The 18,803-nt window shown below is 41.9% G+C and overlaps 1 protein-coding gene across 1 annotated transcript in view; it reads right to left on the bottom strand.

The window, feature by feature from the left end:
• ELOVL5 (ELOVL fatty acid elongase 5) overlaps nt 1-18,280 on the bottom strand; it is a 339,287-nt gene extending 321,007 nt beyond the window's left edge. The window contains exons 1-3 of the mRNA XM_069235797.1: nt 18,067-18,280; nt 15,793-15,859; nt 9,879-10,066 (exon numbers count right to left, since the gene is read on the bottom strand). Coding sequence (XP_069091898.1) covers nt 9,879-10,066; nt 15,793-15,850 — 246 coding nt within the window. The 5' untranslated portion in view covers nt 15,851-15,859; nt 18,067-18,280. The remainder of the gene's footprint in view (nt 1-9,878; nt 10,067-15,792; nt 15,860-18,066) is intronic.
• Between the last annotated feature and the right edge of the window lie 523 nt (nt 18,281-18,803).

Below are 18,803 nucleotides of genomic sequence, written 5' to 3'. Positions count from 1 at the left end.
TGCCTATACAATGGGGTGTGGTGGAGTTAAGGTGTCATTCGTAAGTGCTCCCGATGCACCCATCTCTTGTGTGCTGCATGTCTGCGCGAAGTAGTTCTGTGCACTTGCTGTGTTTGCTGCAGACTCTCTCTGTAATGACGTGCACAAATACAGGCTGCGAATCGTTATCGTAACGCATTGACATATTAGCACTGCCTTAAAGTGCTCTGACGTCCTCCTGCACGCTCTGTACTTGCAGCAACTTGCAGCACAAGAACAAGCATAAGCATGTGCTTGTTCGAAAGCAGAAGAGCTTTTTTTTTACCCTATGTTTGCACCCCCTCTTTAAAGGGGGCCCAAACTGTAAAAGTACTTCTTACTTATTTTTTAATCTTCAGTTCTTTTCATAATTTCTCTTTGTAGGTCACCTTTGCTTTTTCCGCTGACATCACTCATGTTAGTTAATATTTAAAAAAATGTAAATGTCTATGACTCACAGCTTAGTTGAGTGATAGCTCAGACTGTGTTGAGGCACTGTTTTCACTCTGTGCCATTTGTGAAAGATGCACATAAATAAGAACTTTATTGCAACAGTGTTTTTTGGGGATAGCCAAGGTGCAGATGAAGACACAGAAAGCCTGAGTGGGTAAAATTAGATTTATGTTGAAATGTAGATGAGCACAAAGGTCTGTTTGCAAACAATTAAATTGCCACTAGTAAAAGTCTACTTACAATCATTACTGGAACTAAAGAACACAGAACTTTCAGAAGAGGATGACTCTTCACTCAGGACTTTCGAGAAAACAGCAGGAGGTCCGCCATGAATAAAACATACACAATATTTTATATATACAAACACAAACCCATAAACACAACCAGTGTCCCTTTGCTTGATCACTGCAACTGCCTTTATTGCAGAATCTACTGACATCACAAAAGAATGTGACATCCACGGCATTCCTAAGAAACATAAGGGTGTTTTTTTGCTGCGGTTGTTAGAAACATAGGAACCAGACACTACTGTGAGCAAACTGAACTGCTAAGTACATCCTTTTAACGTTATAACATCCGGGGGAGCAAAGCCAAGCCGTCTACGGTTATTATTGTAAATCAGGGTGGGGTAGAATGTATAGTTCAGAAAGCACAAGTTATCAATCAAAATAAATATAATGCCCAAGTAGCTGCCATTATATGAAATATAAGAACTTTTATTATTAATATTATTATTAAGGTAAAAGGTTCATGAACCTTAAGAGCTTGCATAGCATTAACAGTTCCTATAAATGTGTAGCTCTGTTACACTGTAAAATCTATGTGTTACACCAACATGCAGTTAACAGACAATGAAACCATAGGGTTAATCCCAATGTTGTGCCCAAGTATGGTGGCTACTTTGAGAACATTTCTGTCGCAGAGGTCGATAAAATATTCAGTTCCAGGGAAACAAGCCACTGGTATTATGTTTGATGTTTGTGGCACTTGTGCTGTTTACAGCAAACATACTCAATTCAATATGTATTTAAAGGGGATATGGGTCAGTCACTTTCTGTCATTGGCTTATTTTACTCTGTAACCTTCAGCCCTTGACCTGAGGCACTGAAAATGACATCTCAGATCAACCCACTGGAGAATTTCAGTCTGTTTTCCACTAGCTGTTTGGGTGTGTCTTTCCACCTCCAATGGAGTGAATGAGTGACTATGTTACAGTCAGCAAGTAGTCTGGCGGCACTATTGTGAAGGCAATCAGTTATATCTGTATGTCTATACACATGCTACTTTATGTTATGTATGGTGTTCCACATTCCATTGAGTAATTAGCAGTGGAATGCAGGAGACCAATCAGTTTAAGCTGTGTACCATTGAAGACAGTCGCTGTACTGCTACAAATAAACTAATTTTACCATTTACCCCGGAAAATACATTTCTTACAATGGTGACGAGCTGAAAAAAGATGATCCAGTCACACACAGCGACACAGAAACTGATTCACCTTTTAATAATTGTTCGTTTTCCTGCTGACTTCCCAGAATTTTACTGAACTGTGGATGCCAATGATTACCGCTGGATTATAATTTGTTTACCAGAGTCTTTGTTGTACCGTGGAGAAAGTAGCAAGTGATTATCACTGATTATCACTATATCTGCAAGTTGGCACCTATTACTGCACTGAGATTCAGGTGAGAGCCTCCTCCACGTTGGTATATACTGGACGTTCAATCAATCAATCAATCATTAAATTTATAAAGCGCGCTATGTACCCGTTAGGGTTTCGAGACGCTGGGGGGCAGGGGTTGGGGGGGGTAACTGCTATCGTTCGAAGAGCCATGTCTTGAGGAGTCTCCCGAGGGTGAGGAGGTCCTGGGTCTGGCGTAGTGAGGTCGGGAGTGAGTTCCAGGTCTTGGCGGCGAGGTAGGAGAAGGATCTGCCGCCGGAGGTCTTGCGCTGGATTTGGGGGACGATGGCGAGGGCAAGGTTGGCAGAGCGTAGTTGGCGTGAGGGAACGTAGAAGTTAACTAGTTTGTTGCACTTGGGGTGACAACTTCACGTTCCTTCTGACTCCGGTTGCGAGGAGTGTTTCGGGCCACTTGGTATAATTAGCGAGAATATATGGGTGTGGAAGGTAAATGTATTCCCGGGCTGTCAATTTAAAAGTATATGCAGCTTACCACTTACACGTGCCAGCTGCTTGGCTCGCTCACGCTACATCATTCATCTCAACGGACTATGCTTAGCTCCTACCCCACCACCACGTATCTGTCAGTGGTGTTACACCATAACGTTGCACCATCATCACGCAGCACGTAGTGGCCATTTTTAAACAAGTCATTTTGCTGGAGGTGCATATCCTCAGTCTCTGCATCTACGCTGCACCACAGGAATACCCAGGAATTATATCTTTCTGGTCTCGAATTACTTCACCTTTGTTGGCAGTAGGTAATTTTGAATATCCTCCGTCTTATAGGACATTTTTTTAATAAGATAAAAAGTCCAGCACTTTGTAACAACCTTCTGTTTCATTCATTTACTTGGATACTCACAATGCAATTTGACCCACCAGCTAAATTTCTACAAAGTAAAGGGGAAATACCCATACAGTGGATAAGATGGAAAGAGGAGTTTATTACACATGAAAGCTATCAATGGCAAGCGCATGGGGGCAGAGAGCGAAACAAAATATAAACTGTTACATTGTCTGGGGTTAGAAGGACAACTGATATTTAGAACACCGCCCCAAGTTATGGCTATGGAAGGTCAATGTGACATTGATGTATATAAAGAGGCACTTCTACGGATAGAAGTGAGATTTAAGTCCACCACCAACATTGCACTAAACAGGTTTAAGTTCTATACCACGGCACAAAGGAAAGAGAAAACTTTGAAGAACTTTTAACACAGTTAAGAGCATTATCGTTGAATTGCAATTTTGGCGATATTAGAGACGAAATGATAAGGGACCAAATTATAGTGCATGTAAGAAAAAAAAAAACAAGAACAGTTATGGGAAATGGGTGACCCTAAGCTGCAGGATGCTATTGCCTCTGCTAAGGTACTAGAACAATCTGTAAAGTGGATGGTGACTGTGAAAAACTCCACTATGCATATGGAATCCGCTGTATGTAATAAAATGTGGTGAAGACGATCACAGAGATGGGTCAAAATCCTATAATGCTCAGGGTGGTAGAAGGTCTGAAAGAAGTGAGAAGAGTGGTGCATGCTACAGATGTGGAGGCATGGCGCACTTTGCTTCATATGCATGGTGTCCAGCCACTAATAAAGGATGCAAGAAGTGAGTGAACCTAAGAGTACGTGTAACAATGGTCAAAGTGATGACACCAAGAGAGGATTTGTTGTATCCGTTCTAGAGGGAAGACAGGGAGGAGTTGAACAAGAGGTGAAAAGTACTCCCAGACGCAAGGTAGATATTGCAGGAATTGAGTTAGATCTAATGGCAGACTCAGGATCTCCCTGGAGTATTGTCACCAGGAATTATTTACATGCAAAATTCAGAGGAATTTTGGATGTTGAATATTTACAACCTTCTGATATTATTGCGGAGAGTTTTGCTGGGTCAACCATGACACCGATGGGTACGTAGATGTGAAAACTGAATTCAAAGGGAGAAGTGCTATGATAAAATGATATGTAGCGGTAAAAGGAGTATATGCGCGAGGGTGGAGGGACTAATGGAAATTAGGCATAATTTTAAATCCCAGAGGAAAGGAACAAGTGTTCATACAGAACAAGTGATGTACGTTGATGAAAGTCAGGGAGAATACTTGATAAAAAGACATTTCCCTACGGTGTTCACTGATAGTGTGGGGAAATTGACAGATTTTGTGCATCAAATTAAGATAATAAAGAATGCTATACCAGTGAAGCAGACATTACGAGGTGTACCCATCAATATTCGGAACAAGATAAAGATGGCATTATTGAAGAGAATGAGTCAGTAGAATGAGTCTCTCTCATTATTTTAGCACACAAACCTGACAGGAAATTGAGGTTATGTGTTGGTACATGTGCATTGAATTCCAACAAACTGGTAGATTTTCACCCATTACCCAACATCAAAAAAGTTGTATCCATGTTAGAGGGAGCTATGGTATTCTCTACCCTGGACCTCAGGTCGGTTTACCATCAGATCGTGCTAGTCGAAGAGTCTCAACATTTGACGGCATTCATCACACCCCAAGGACTATACCAGTTTACCAGGATGCTGTTTGGTTTAGCCTCGGCAGCCTCTGTTTTTCAGAGAGTGATGGTTCATATTTTCAGGGATATTGATTTTTATGTAAAATGCTACCAGCATGACATCCTAATATACTTGAAAAATGAAGAAGAACACTTACATGAGATAATTGAAGTCTGCAAAAGATTAGAAAACCATGGCCTTACTCTTAGGGGACACAAATGCAAAATATTTAGAAAATCAGTGGAATATTTGGAGCACATATTATTGGGTGATGAGATGGTACCGAAGAAATCTAATGTTGAGGAAATCACTAATGCACCAGCATCTGAAAACAAGGAACAATTACTTTACTTTGCTGGTATGTGTGAGTACTATTGCAAATTCATTGAACATTTTGCTGATAAGATGGAACCGCTAAGAAAACTGCTGAGGAATAATGTTACATATGTGTGGTCAGAAAAGCAACAGAGAGCATTCGAGAATATAAAACAAGAGATTGTGAAGGCACCCACGTTAAAGGCCTTTCTGCATAAAAAAAAGTATGTGTGATCACTGTTGATGCTAGTATGTATGGAGTCTGTGCTGTATTACCTCCAAAAAGGGGGAAGGAAGAGTGGAACACTGCATTTAGATCTCACACGTTGAACAAAATTGAGTGCAGGTATGCTGCTATTGAAAAATAACTTGTAGCATGTTTGTGGGACTTAGAACACTTTAGGAATTATGTGTGCGGAAGTACATTCGTACCGAGGACAGACTACAAACCTATTGTTTTAGGGTGGAGTTTGTGCCAGTAAAAAAAAATGTCAAGGCTGATTTCTTGTTACACTTACCTTGCCATTATAAGAAGGGTTAAAGTGTCACTGGAGAGAGTGACAAGATTGCCACTATAAAAGATGTGGTAAAGAAAGTGTTTGAAGATGTTTCAGAAGAACTCTGAAGGAAAAGAAAAGAAATGGATGAAGTGCTGCAAACCACTAAAAGATGCATGTTAGAGGGGTGGCCAAAACAGAGAAAATTTAAGCCAGAATGGTTAAGTATGTATAAAGTGGCAGATGAGTTAAAAGTAGGGGGGACTTGTTTTTTAATGGAGGAAAGGGTGTACCCCTGAAAGGAATACAAGAAACAATCCTCATGTTGGCCCACAAAGAACATCCAGGTATGTCAGTCATGAAACGCCTTGTGCACATGTATTTTTGGTGGCCTGGCATGGATAGAATGGTAGAAAGGCTGTCAGGGTGTCGGAGGTATGTGCTGGAGGTGAGAAAATGCTGAAAGTTACCTCAGCATCTTTACAAAGTGTGGCGTGGCTGAAACACTCCTGGCAAAAAGTAGCACTTGACATGTCTGGCCCTTTCAAAAGTAGCACGTGCATGTCTGGCCCTTTCAATTGCCTACCAGGGACATTAGATTTGCTTTGGTTCTTGAAGATTATGAGTCCAAATGGCCTGAAGTGCAGATTGCTTCACAAACCACTAATAACAACTTGATTGCGTTTTTCAAAGAGGGTTAGCTAGGGAGGGTTGTCCATCTGTATTAGTAACTGATAATGGGGTGCAGTTGACTTCAACAGAGATGAGGAACTTTCTCAAACATTGTAAGGTCAAACATGTAACCACAGCATTATGTGGCTCAAGTGCAAATGTTTAGGTAGAGAGATTCACAAATGCTTTAAAGGGTGATGTCACAGAAGCACATAAACAGGGTGGTGAATGGAAACATATTTTGAGGGAAAGGTTGTGGATGTACCGAATAATACCCTGTGCACCTACTGAGATCAGTCCCTTTAAATTATTGAAGGGGAGAGAGACAACTTCAGAATTGTGTCCATGGTTGTTCAATGAAAATGGGGAACTGTGGAGGAGAAATGTGATGCAAAATAAATTGCTAAAATAGTGAAAGGAAGCAAGATAAATCCAAGGAGTGGTATGATGCCAAATGGAAAACTAAAGCACATGGATTTAAGGTTGGGGATTGGGTAAGGATCCTAAAAACAGGTTCTTTAGACAGAGTTTTCAAAGTTTGGTAAACCCATGAAAGAAGTCAAGGTGTTTACAATTTGTGTTGCTACCCAAGATTGTAAAGTGTGGGATGTAAGGAGAGTTGCCAAATGCAGGATGGAAGGAGATAAGACACAAAAGGTAATGAGAAACCTAATGCAAGAAACGATGATGACAATTTTATGGTGAGATTGTGAAACAGGGAACAATTCATGAGCCAAAGCGGAAGGTGCAATGTGGAGCAGGACACAATGGAGATGCAGACAGAAACAGTGATTTGGTTGCATCAAGGGTCAAAAGAATAAACAGGATTCTCAATATTCCTAGAAGGAATGTCTAATAAATGTATACCAATTTTTTTAGGGTTTTAATTTAGCAATGTCATACCTACCTTAATTAGTACTGCTGCCTCTCATTCTCCCGACAGACCCCCAGGCCACCCTGCACTGTTCTTCTGATTTGCACTTGCCTTTAGAATTCATTGTAAAGCTAAGTGCATCTCTTTGACTTTGTTAACACATAGAGGAGGAAATAAGTTTTGTTTATGATTGTGCCTGGTCCAAGCCAGTTTTATCAGTTCAGCCTCTGGCCTGACATGAGCAACACCTGAAAAAATGACGCTAGAAAAAGAATAGCCATTTCTCTGTCACCTGTAGCCCTACCTCCATGGTTTTCGTAGCGATGGTACTGCTGCGAAAACCATGGCAGTAGGCTGGCTCATTATACTGCTGGCACTGATGTGTGGGCCGCCGGGTCAGAGATGCACATCTCCGTCCCAGATGTTCATACCGTCACGGCGGTATGAGTGGTGATGTGGTGGGTTGGCCGCAGCCAACCCACCACACTCATAATGTGGCAGCATGGCGGTCAAAAGACCACCAGGGTTAAAATGAGGGCCTTAACCATGGCAGAATAATTCACCAGTGCAAGCCAGTATGCAAAGAAGTCTGCACTCCACTACTCTAATCAACTCCTAGAAAGCATTAGTAGTGGCATAGCCTGGTCATGTGTTAGGTAGGAACCCATTTCAAGACAAATACCATTATTCAGTGTATCTTTGTCACTCATCAGAGTCCTTCACTCTATTGGTGATCAACATACAAAATCTTTGTAGAGTACTTGTCAGGATTCTCATGATACAGGTCTCCTTTAAAAAGAAACTCATTGGGTCCCCTGCAATGGTAAATGAAGAGAATGTTGTTGCATGTACACAACACCAGGGATTTTCATCCTGCAGGAAGAAACTAGGGATCTCCTGGTGAGGCATGATCAAGCAGCCAGAGGAAGGGCATTACGAGAAAGACATGTAGACAGTCTTTAGAATGACTAGACAGGGAGGGGTAATTTTCGTAAGTGGCAAACTGCACGGGAGCAATTTCTCCTGTCTCATCAGCACTGCTGGTCCTTGAACAAAGAGAAAGGGCAGGGGCTGGGTGAGACAATATCACCTGTGGCAGTCTAAGTGGCGTGGGGCTTCTATATATTGAGCATGCTCAATATACAAAGAATATGCCGAAAGTGTTCATGAATGCATGGCTGTGAGATCGATAGGTTAGGAGTCATATTTGGAGCGCATTCATTGGTCCTAAGCAGAGTGGTGTCATGGTCATTACATTCCTACACAAGTTGGTTGAGCTATACATGTGCCCATGGACAGACGACTCTTATGCAGTTGCTACTCTATAACAACCTGACATGCAAGACATCACCTAAACATGTTGCCTGAGTATTGAGGGTTTGAGTACTATATCACAAGATAGTCATCTGTGGAGTCAGCACCGGTCATGAGATAGTGAAAGGACTGCAGAAGGATAACGCATTACGTTCATTGTTTTGGAGGTGGGCCAAACCTTGTTCTGGCCCGGTACAGGAAAAGAACCTTCTGTTTGGTTGGCATTCTATCCCTCTTTCTGAATAAGAGATAAACGAAGCCGAGACATCACTATCATAGTTTATGTTGTCCTATATATCGGCACCTCGATCAGTTTGAGTGCCATAATGTATTATGACACCAATGAAACAAACTGTAAGGAGGATATTGGTATTTAAGCTAAGCATGTTTTGACACAGGACAGAGGTGAAGGAATAGGAAGAAAACTAAGGCATTTAATGGATGAGAACAGTGGAAGGACATGTAGTGTTGGGTGTTGTTGGTACACTGTCTCCAAAAAAGTTGCAGTTTCAGATGCAAATTGTCAATTAATGTGCGTACAAATTATTTTGATGGGGAACTGCATGGTAGTGCTGTACACCATCAGATGTTTGGCAAGTAAGGTGAAATTCACCTTAATACAAAAACTGTTGTTTGGATTTGTTCTCCCTCTACTATTAACCAATCATACAATGTTGATAACTATGTGAGATAGGAAGTGAAATGTGCATTTACAGAATGGTGAATGGAGAAGAGCGTGCATTACAATGTGTAAGTGTAATGTTGACATGTAAATGGGGTCTGGATATGACTCCAAAGTAATAGTAGTGTAGTGTAATATGGGTATATATGTAGTGAGCTTGTATACTTGAAGTATTGGTATGACTGTGGTGTGCCCTGTTTAAGCAAAGTACCTGTATGTGATATTAACACCTGAATGGTGGCATATGAATGGAGTGTACCTGTGGAAGTGAAGTATGGTTAAGGCTGCTGTGTACCCTGAAGACGTGAGGTCTTCCAGGTGACATGATGACTTCAGCACGTGAATGACTGTAGGGGTGAATACTAATGAATTTAGGCAGCTTCAGTCTGAGAATCTCCTTTTTCAGATGTCTCTTCTGTGAAACAGTGTATTGTGGAGAAAAAGTTGCTTTGTGTATTGTCTATATACTGCTTGTGTATGTGTGCATGGCTGTATTGCGGATTTTGAAAATGTACGACGTCTAAATGTAGGGGTGCACAAGACTAGTTCCCTTTGTACATGTGTGAGCGTGTGTTGCTGAGAGACAGGAACGTGTGGTGTCTCTGTAATGTGCTTAAGTAGAGTGTACCACTGTCCGCTGGGGCCTAAGAGCTAACACTATTAGCTGTGAGTATGTTAGCTCCGGGTGGGTTTGTGCGCATCCCTCTCACTCACCCACAGATACATATTTTAATTATGTACATCAGGACAACCATTTTAGGCAGTAGATTGACAAATATATGTAGAAAGAAAAAGAGTGAGGGAAAAAAAGATCGAGTCACTTCTAATTTCAAGGAATGACACTTTTCATACCTCATAGAACATGTAGAGTGACAGCAGTGTTAGGCCAGTGTTATACACCACTAGAACGCCCCTGCAAGAAACTGGCTGTTTATTCTTCATGTACTGTGGTCCGATCCAGACGATTAACAGGTACAAGACAGTGAAGAGAAGTGTGGGGATGTAGTCCTCCAAAAGTAGCCATCCTTTCACCCTCGGATCTGAAAACACAATAAAGATTGTATACAGCCCATGCTTAACTTGGGGCAGATTAAAACGGTAAACCAGTGGTTCCCAACCTGTGGTCCAGAGACCCCTGGGGGTCCGCAAGGTTGGAAAACCACTGCCGTGAACAATAAACGAGGCATCTTTTGAGATACTCTAATAATGACACCGTGATTAAAACATTGCGTTCTTCTTATCTTATCGCTTTGTCTTCTATTCAAAAACTTCAGAAAAATGCTACATTACTTAGCAAATAAAACGAAACAACTGAACATTTCCTAAACATACGATAAGCACATTTTTGAATTGTGGAATAATGCTGTAGTGTGCCGGATTTAGTTCACTGGCCCCCGATTCACAAAAGTCCGGAAAGGCACATCTGATCAATCATGAAATCTCAGTACACTGTTAAGTCTGATAAACTGCTAGCGGACGATGCATTCATTATCAGTAATAATATTGTCTGTTCGTGCACTCATTTCTCAAACTTATTCCGGGAGCACGAGTGAAAGAAAAAGTACGTGTGGTGCAAGCAAACTCAAACTCAAGGATTTTTGAAAGGCAAGCCCATGAACAAATGAAAGTGATGGCCATGGTTAAAAGCACACAATAATACTTAAAAACAGGTCAAAGCGCTTACGCGCTTGACCTAAGAAGCGCACAGTCCTTTCACTCACAAAAACAGGTTCAGTAAAAGAAGGCAAAAATTAAAGAGGGGGGCTAGGATGTCACACGAAAGATGATAATTACCAACATTATATAAAAGACACTACTCCACCCCCCCACCAAGTCCCGAAACCTACAAAGGTGCAGATCAGCTTATGTGCTTGTGGGATGTGCATGCCCACACAATACAAAAAGCAGAACAGACAAAATTCTTGGTGGGTACCACTGCCATGATGATTTCCCATAGCTTGTATCATATCAGCGTTCATAATTGTGGTAGTTTATAGGATACTGTGGTCAACAATTAAATCTATCCTTCGTTGGCAGTAGCACATGTGAGCGCTCGATAAAAGGACAACCTGATGTTTGAGACCTAACCATGTACTAAAAAATAAAAAATATACTTTTTCCAAATAAAAAGATTGTATTTGATAATACATTGTTTATTTTTCACGACCTGAAAAGCTGAAGCTGCATTTTGAAATGCAAATTTAAAGCGAATATTTGAGTTATCATTATAGCGGTCAGAGGCTGAGCCAGTAATTTGTCTGCTGTCCGAAACTGTAATATTGAAGTGACTCCTGCAACAGTTCTTTGATGGCATCTGTAAAAGCCATCTAAGCCTGGCCGTCTGAGGACGAACTGTGAAATTTCCTTGGAAGCGGCAGCATAAAAAAATGTAAAGACGTGCAATATAAAAGTGACAAAACATGGTATGAAGAATGACCGGTTTATGAAAATACATTTTCCTAGCTCCCTGCATCAGCTAGACAAAACATAACGAGAAGATGAGGTGTTTTTAGTATGCGTACAAATAGTGGAATAGTTTTAGAAATGTAAATTTCCCAACCTGAAGCTATGGTGTTTCAGTAAACCTATGTGAAAATTATACTATTTGCTATAAAAAAAAAACTAAAAAAAAACACACACACAACCGTAGAACGATACATAGTGCTCTCTCCAAATCGTCCTGGAATAGGACAGACCGGCTTCCTACTGCAACATGACATTCCACCTATCGGAAGGAACATTGTCAAAATACCTTAATATGAACAGTTTGTTTGCTAAAGTATTCAAGTAAAGGGATGCTTTAAAACAGCAGAGCGTTAACGTGCTCAAGAGGTTTCTGCTGTTAGCATTTTATTGGAAATGTGTGTTCCTAGTCCTTGATTTGTTCCTGAATGCTTTTATTATAATTTATTTTAGTTCTGAGTATCACTGCAACTCAAAGAGAAAGCAGCACTTTCAAAAACGAGTTAGAGCTATTAGCAGTTGTAAACTCCCAAACTGACTTTTCTTGCCACATTAAATGGAAAAAAAGAGTGCGATCGTGCTGCTACAGTTCACTCGTAGTGAAACCTATCAGCAAAAGTGCAATTAACTATGTAACAGGGTTTATGTTGTGGAAAGCGCTCGACTTCTGCCAGGCGAGATCGCGCTGCACTGCAAAATAAGATAAAAAGTAGTCCATAAACCGGACAGAAAACAGCGAGCCTCTCATGTTTTCAGTACTTGGGTGCTGCGCTCGAGGAGGGCTAACCACGGGAAAAGGCATGACATATGCATGCCTTCCACTAATGAAAGCAAGCAGATTTTAACATGCAAGCCCACAATCCAATGAAAGACACTGATGTGACATGTGCGGGGCTCCGAGTACTTTTCTAGCTACTAAAGCGCCTCGCAAGCGAAACGCATGCGCAAGCACATGCGATACAGGCTCGACCCTAAAAAGCAAGTGCCTCATAATATTTGGGTTTCCGAGAGACACATGCCCCAAGGTAATGCATACCAAAAACGTAAATGTAAACGTCCTCTCTGCCAAAGTTCCATCCCACCAGTCGATATCTTATCTGCCAGCTTGCAAAAAGCAAAGCTGGAGCCAGCTGCAGAAAAGCACTCTAAGGAAAATGAAGTGGCAATGGCAGTGTCATTTGTATCCAGGCGAGCAGAGCATGTTCTCATCCAGGGCGCTGATAAGGACAGTAAGAGACAGCACAACGTTGAGGTGTGTACAGTCTTCACTCAGCACACCGTTGAAGAGATTCCATATGCTCACATTACACACATTCTGGTGAACAGTATGACTACTCATGTAGTTCTTTAATTACTCATTGTTTTAAAAGAGGGACATGGATGTTTGCTTCCACAAACTCGACTGTGTGTATATCTTATACACTAATTCCTGAACCCTGGGTAATTCTGTTGCACGGCCAAGATTTTGTGTCGCTGAGCCCTGGAAACACTTGATTTTGAGGAAAAAATACAAATTGGATAAGGCCGATTTAGTACTATAGAATGGCCAATGTAAAGTTAATTAAAGTTCTGGCCATAAATATAACTAATTTTGCCAAGAACATGCACCAGACCTAGTATCAAACAATAAAGCTGATGACAAACAAAAAAATAAACGTAACGTAATTCCCAAAAGAGGAGCTAGAAAAGATAAACGTTTAAAAAAAAGCCACATCAAGGAAAACATGATGTATAAAAAAGGGCTACAGTAATCTTTCTATCGTTTCTGCCACGGCTAGGTCAACAGAGATGGTAGAGATCACTGAGCCACGAAAGAAAAGAAGCTATGAGGTGTGGACAAGGGATCGAGAAATGTGAGAGAAGACACATGGGGATTAGTAGTAGCTGACAATAGTAAATAAAACAGTAGGGAATATGAAAAGAGAATCTTGAGAGTTAAGTCAAAAGAGGATGTCGAAGCACAAGGGGCAAACATGAGCTACAGTTTGAAAGACATGGTAGTGTGATGTTTAGCTAAAGTTACAAAGGCAGGATAAAAACAAGGATACTGAGGGAGGGAGAGAGGAGAAAATCGACAGGTGGAGTGAGAAAAAGGGAGTGCAGAGGGAGGCAAAGTGAAAAGGGAAACTCCACCATACATGAACATAAAAAGTAGTGTTTCGGTCGATACAACTAGAAAGATAACTTAGTGATAAAAAATGTATGTGGTCCTGAAAAAGTCTATTAAACCAATTTCGAAATAAAAGACATTGAATAGGTTGAATTAACAATTTGGTATCTGTCATACATTTTGAAAAAATGAGAAAACTTTTGGATAGAAGGGTATCCCTACGATAGTTTTCAACTAGTGAGATTTTCACCCGGATTAAATATATTCAAACTGTTCTAATATTACATTGAACAAAATGAGTAAAGCAGCCTCACATAGTATTGAAATTGAAGCATTAAAGCAGAGCAAGTGAAGCGCTGATCCCAGGCCATCTTTATTTTATACCCATAAATTTAGCAGCTCACCCTATCACCTTTCTGAAGAACAAATGAGGATACTCCGTATGTGCAAGTCACGCAAGTTTACAATGTCATCATTCCCAAGTGACGTGCACTACATAGTAGCGACCACGTAGCGTTCCTGACTTTTACACCCCTAATCATTATAGCATGTGAAGGTGTGGCAAGAAGGTGAATGTGTTTGTAGGTACAAGGGGGCCATGAAGTTTTTTTGGGAAACAGTGCTTGGCCGGGATTCTACTACAAATGTTCAGTTGCTGTCCCAATAAACGGCATTTCTTATGTATGGGAATTGCGTGCTGAAGAGAAAGATTATGCTTGAAAGCACTAAAAGTTTTGGAGTAAAAGTACAGAATCATGTATCTCCAATAGAATCTGTAGAGATAATATGCAGTATGAGCTGCAGAAGTAAACGCTGCCCAAACCTAGCCCCTCCCCCCGCATACCCTTTCTTCTGAAGCAGGGACCACCTGTACATGGCAAAAAAGGTCAGGTTCCATTCTCATTCAGTCCAGGTTTATCCACTAGGACTGACAACACTTTCACCATTTACTATCATTAGTGATACAATAAAGTTGACTCTCGGCTAAGAGTTAACTGGCCTAGGATCATCATTTCATTTCACGAAGACTATGCACCATCTGCAAAATGGCAATGACTCTGGCCTGGACCATGGTTACGGTACAGTATTGCTTAGTGTTTCTCTGGCCCTGTGCCAGCTCATGACAGTCAAACTATGACCATGAATATGCTGAAGACATCGGCGCGCCCTCAAGCAGTGAAGTTTGTAAAGTTTTCAGACATAATAGAGTCAAAAAGTCTCAGATTCTAAACAGATCATTGTTACATGTCTGCTTCTACTACGTTTATGTCAAGGTTAGACCAGAGAATAACATGGGTCCTCTACGTCAGCCTGCAGTCACAGGTACATGTGTGCTCTTGGTGAAGGGATGGTGGCCTGAAAAGCTGCCCTGCACATCACTGAACTGCAATTCTTTACACTTCTTTGCGGAAAAGCTGGATACGTTCTTATTTATTTGTATAGTATTCTGCTGAGTTTTATTCAACAATGCTGTTGCTAGGTAAAAAATGTTAATCATTATTAACGTGCAAACACACATTGAAAAGACGACTGCTACTTCACTTTCTTTTACAAAACACCACAGCGCCTTCTTCGACATGGGTAGATGGGCTTCATGTGTTCTGAACTGAGCATAAACTAAAGCTCTGTAGATGAAACTACGGCAGGCTGCAAGGGCCCGGTGACTGCACTGTGTGTACCTTTAACCTAATTTCCATGTTACTATTTGAAGAGCCAGCGTTGTTTTGCATCACATTATTCTAGTTCCCCAACAAGCAGTCTCACATAGAAACAACAGGGCCACTGATGCAGAAGGCACACTTCAGTGCCTAAATTCCATACTGACTCAGTGGTGAGGTGTTTCAAAAAAGTGTGAGTTAAAGTAAGCAGAACTAATGGTGAACGTTTCTACTGTTTGCAGATGCATACGTGCTTTGAAAATAAAGCCCCATGCTACGTGTTATTGTATGCATGTTTGTCTACAATATAGGTGGATGCGCTGAGACAAAATCTGGATACGTATATTCATAAACAGCTGGTTCAACATCCTGAATACAGTCGGTGAGTTGAGAATTACAATAACCACATTTAATTAATAGCCAGTGAGGGGACTTTAATTCATGAGCTCAACGTAAAAGTCGACAAGACTGATAACCCAAACGATGACCCACTTGATTCATTAACGTTGAATATATAGCTTGAAAAAACAATTACCTCGTGGTCCAAGCAAATCGTCTATGTAATTGTTCACTAATTTATTCAGGCCCTCCATAACTGAAACCTGTGAAAAGAAGGAGAAACGGTAAACAAAGGAGTCATTAAAAGCTAGAACACCGCAAAAATGCCAAGTCTCAAACAAACTTTCTCTAAACGCAAACAAATTAAGAGTGTTGGAGACGCCAGGCTTCATTATGAAACCAGCATATTCAATTTGAGAGGTCAAATTTGATCTTGTCATTCATATTTTAATGACCAAGGCACGGACTTGTGCTGTTGCGTTTACTTGGTCAACATCAAGACATGAACCTGCTTAGGAGCCCGTGTGTCAGTCACCAGACTGCATACCCCTGTTCCTTACAAAAAGGACTGTTGAGAGGATGATAGCTGTGGGGTGTACCCGCCTCTGATCATCTTTCTTCCTGTCAACCCCGGCCTCCACGCAGAGGGGTGCACCATTGACGGCTCCACGACCCACGCACAAGTAACTGTGCAACGGAAGGACACTTTTGCCAGCAATAACACGTCCACTCCAGCATAATAATGGAAAGTCTAGACTTTATTTTAAAGAAGAATGCTAACTCAGCTATGGAGGAACCAGGATACAGGCATATTAATTCCAGCGTTACCACTTGCGCGCCCAGGGTGACCTTTGGCAAACCATTTCACTACTACAAAAAGAGGTACTGATCCTAAACAGAATAACCAAAACAGGTAGGAATGGTGAGCTGAGTCCAAAAGCAAGGCAGTCCTATAAATAGTCTTGTGGTGCCACCACACATCCCATAGGGATGTCATGCTTCATCAATGGGCTGCTCCTTATAGAACTGGTGCTTTTACACTCCATTTATGTGTGTATTTAGTTGGGCCACTAGGCAAAAAACTTGTTGACCTTGTGTTTTAGTCTTTTGTCTGTGCTTTTAACCCTGCCAAGGGCCCCACAACATTACAAGCCATAGGTGGACTCTCTTAGACTGTTTTAACCACTTTTCTTTTTTCACTCATCTACACGCAAAACACTTGACCCCGCACTGTTAGGTCACCCTCCATCAAACGGCAAAAAATAAAATATCTCCTCTAAAGTGACACGTCAAGGCGACCGCAGGACACTACTGAACCAGTCCTACGAGGAGCAGCCCGATGATTAAGGCAGGCATCCCCATGGGATGCGTGAGGGCATCACAAGGCTATTTCTAGGATTTCCTTGCTTTAGGACTCAGCTTACCTTTCCTACCTGGTTTAGTTATTCCGTTTAGGAACAGCACCTCTGTTTGTAGTGCAGTGAGATTTCAGGAACCTAGGTACTGGACCTTTATGGGGTCCTAGTCCCCTTCTCTCTAGTGATTTGTGCAAACCATTTTACTACTCATGATACTGATTATTATATCAAAGAAACGTAAGTGTGCTCGAAAGTACTATATGGAAAAAAACTGGAAAACTGGACAAGTACATCTTAACAATGCTGCTTATCATTGCTCCAACAAAGAAACCGAAAGAGTGCGAATTATTATTTACTAGCAAAATAGGGGCGTATATCTGGAAAAGGGCTTTTAAGGGTGAGGGTCAGGAAATGACAATCATGCTTTCCTCAGCAGGTCGTACACAAAATGTAATGAGTGAAATGTTGACGTCGATTACAAAAATATCATATTAGCATCCGAGAGCGTTAAATGAGGCTGATCCGACTAATCTCATTAGAGGGCAAGGCTTTTCATAATTTATGGAACTAGCAAAGAAAAATTTGTAGTCGGGGCAGTCAATTTGTACAGCAACTTTCGACAAGCTATGGGAACACTAAGTTATTGGCATCGCCACAAATAACATCACGAGCCGTGCAGGGGTCGAAGGGTAATGTAAGCGCCGAGCACCAAGAGCTGGAAGCGTGGGAACAAGTGACAAAATCAGATTTCATAAAATGATATCTTCAAGGTAAACCGTAGGGAGCATGAAGGGAAAGTGGCGGTAACAATTTTGCACTCTCAGGATGCCTGACTTGTGCAGGCAGAACATACACCGGTCTCAACGGAGGCGAATTTTTGATGCGGTTTACAGTGTCCACGCCCTTGGGCTCGAGTTTCCCACTTGTTACTGAGGAAATGCCTCGATCACACAAGGGCCCAAATAGATGTGTGCTATGCGCTCTGCAATGTTCACGCCCTTTATTGACACCCATCAACAGGGCGCTACTGACATCCTTTCCCAGGGGGAGTACAGTATCACTAGGGCCCGAGTCCTCCCCATTCCCTTCAAATAAAAAAATCTGTCACCTACCAGACAGCAGCACCAGCAGCAGGAAAGAAAGAAAGAAGGAGACACGAGGAGTGGGAGGAGGTAAAAAAAAATAGAAAAAAGCACGGCCCAGGGGCGGAGAGGAGAGAGCGGTCCCGTTAGAGCAGCGCACTGCTAACCGCCCTTCTGAACGCAGCTCTTCCTCCTCTCAGAAAGCTGCCGGACGCTGCAAGCAAAAGCTGCCGGTGCGCCTGTCAATCTCTCGCAGGACCCCTCCCACCATCTTCGCCTTTTGTCCAATAGGAGGCGCAGTAGCCAGGCCGCGTGACTCGCGGGGTGAGTGCTGGCCCTCGAGTTGATTGGCTGAGGTCAGGTGGAGTGTTCGGAGTGTGGAGGAGGTGGGGGGTCGGAACTCTAGAGGGAGGTGAAGGAAGGTTTATAAGCTTAACGGAACTAGTTAGTTAGCTTTCAAGATGCCCGCTGTTCCTGTTACCGCGGTGGCCGTGACGTTCATTAGAAACTGGGGCTGTAGTACCTGAGCAGGATTCAGGTTTTTATGGGTAGACAACGGAAGGCACGGCTGTCAACAGAGTACCAGACAGCGGAGAGATGCTAACGTCCCCGCCTTTGCCCTTGCAGGTGGATAGAGAGTGTCCGGAGTAGGCACCGTCACAGGGGTTGTCATCTCGGGTGATTTTTAGCGGCCTGCCAGTGCCTTTTTATGAAGGCCATCAAAACTACTTACCACAGCCCTTTTTTCAGACGGATCGAGTCTCTTT

The sequence above is a fragment of the Pleurodeles waltl genome, chromosome 5 (assembly GCF_031143425.1).
Source record: "Pleurodeles waltl isolate 20211129_DDA chromosome 5, aPleWal1.hap1.20221129, whole genome shotgun sequence".
In the NCBI taxonomy this organism is placed as follows: Eukaryota; Metazoa; Chordata; class Amphibia; order Caudata; family Salamandridae; genus Pleurodeles; species Pleurodeles waltl.
Note: the sequence above shows the minus strand (reverse complement) of the source record. Positions and strands in the feature narration are given on the sequence as shown.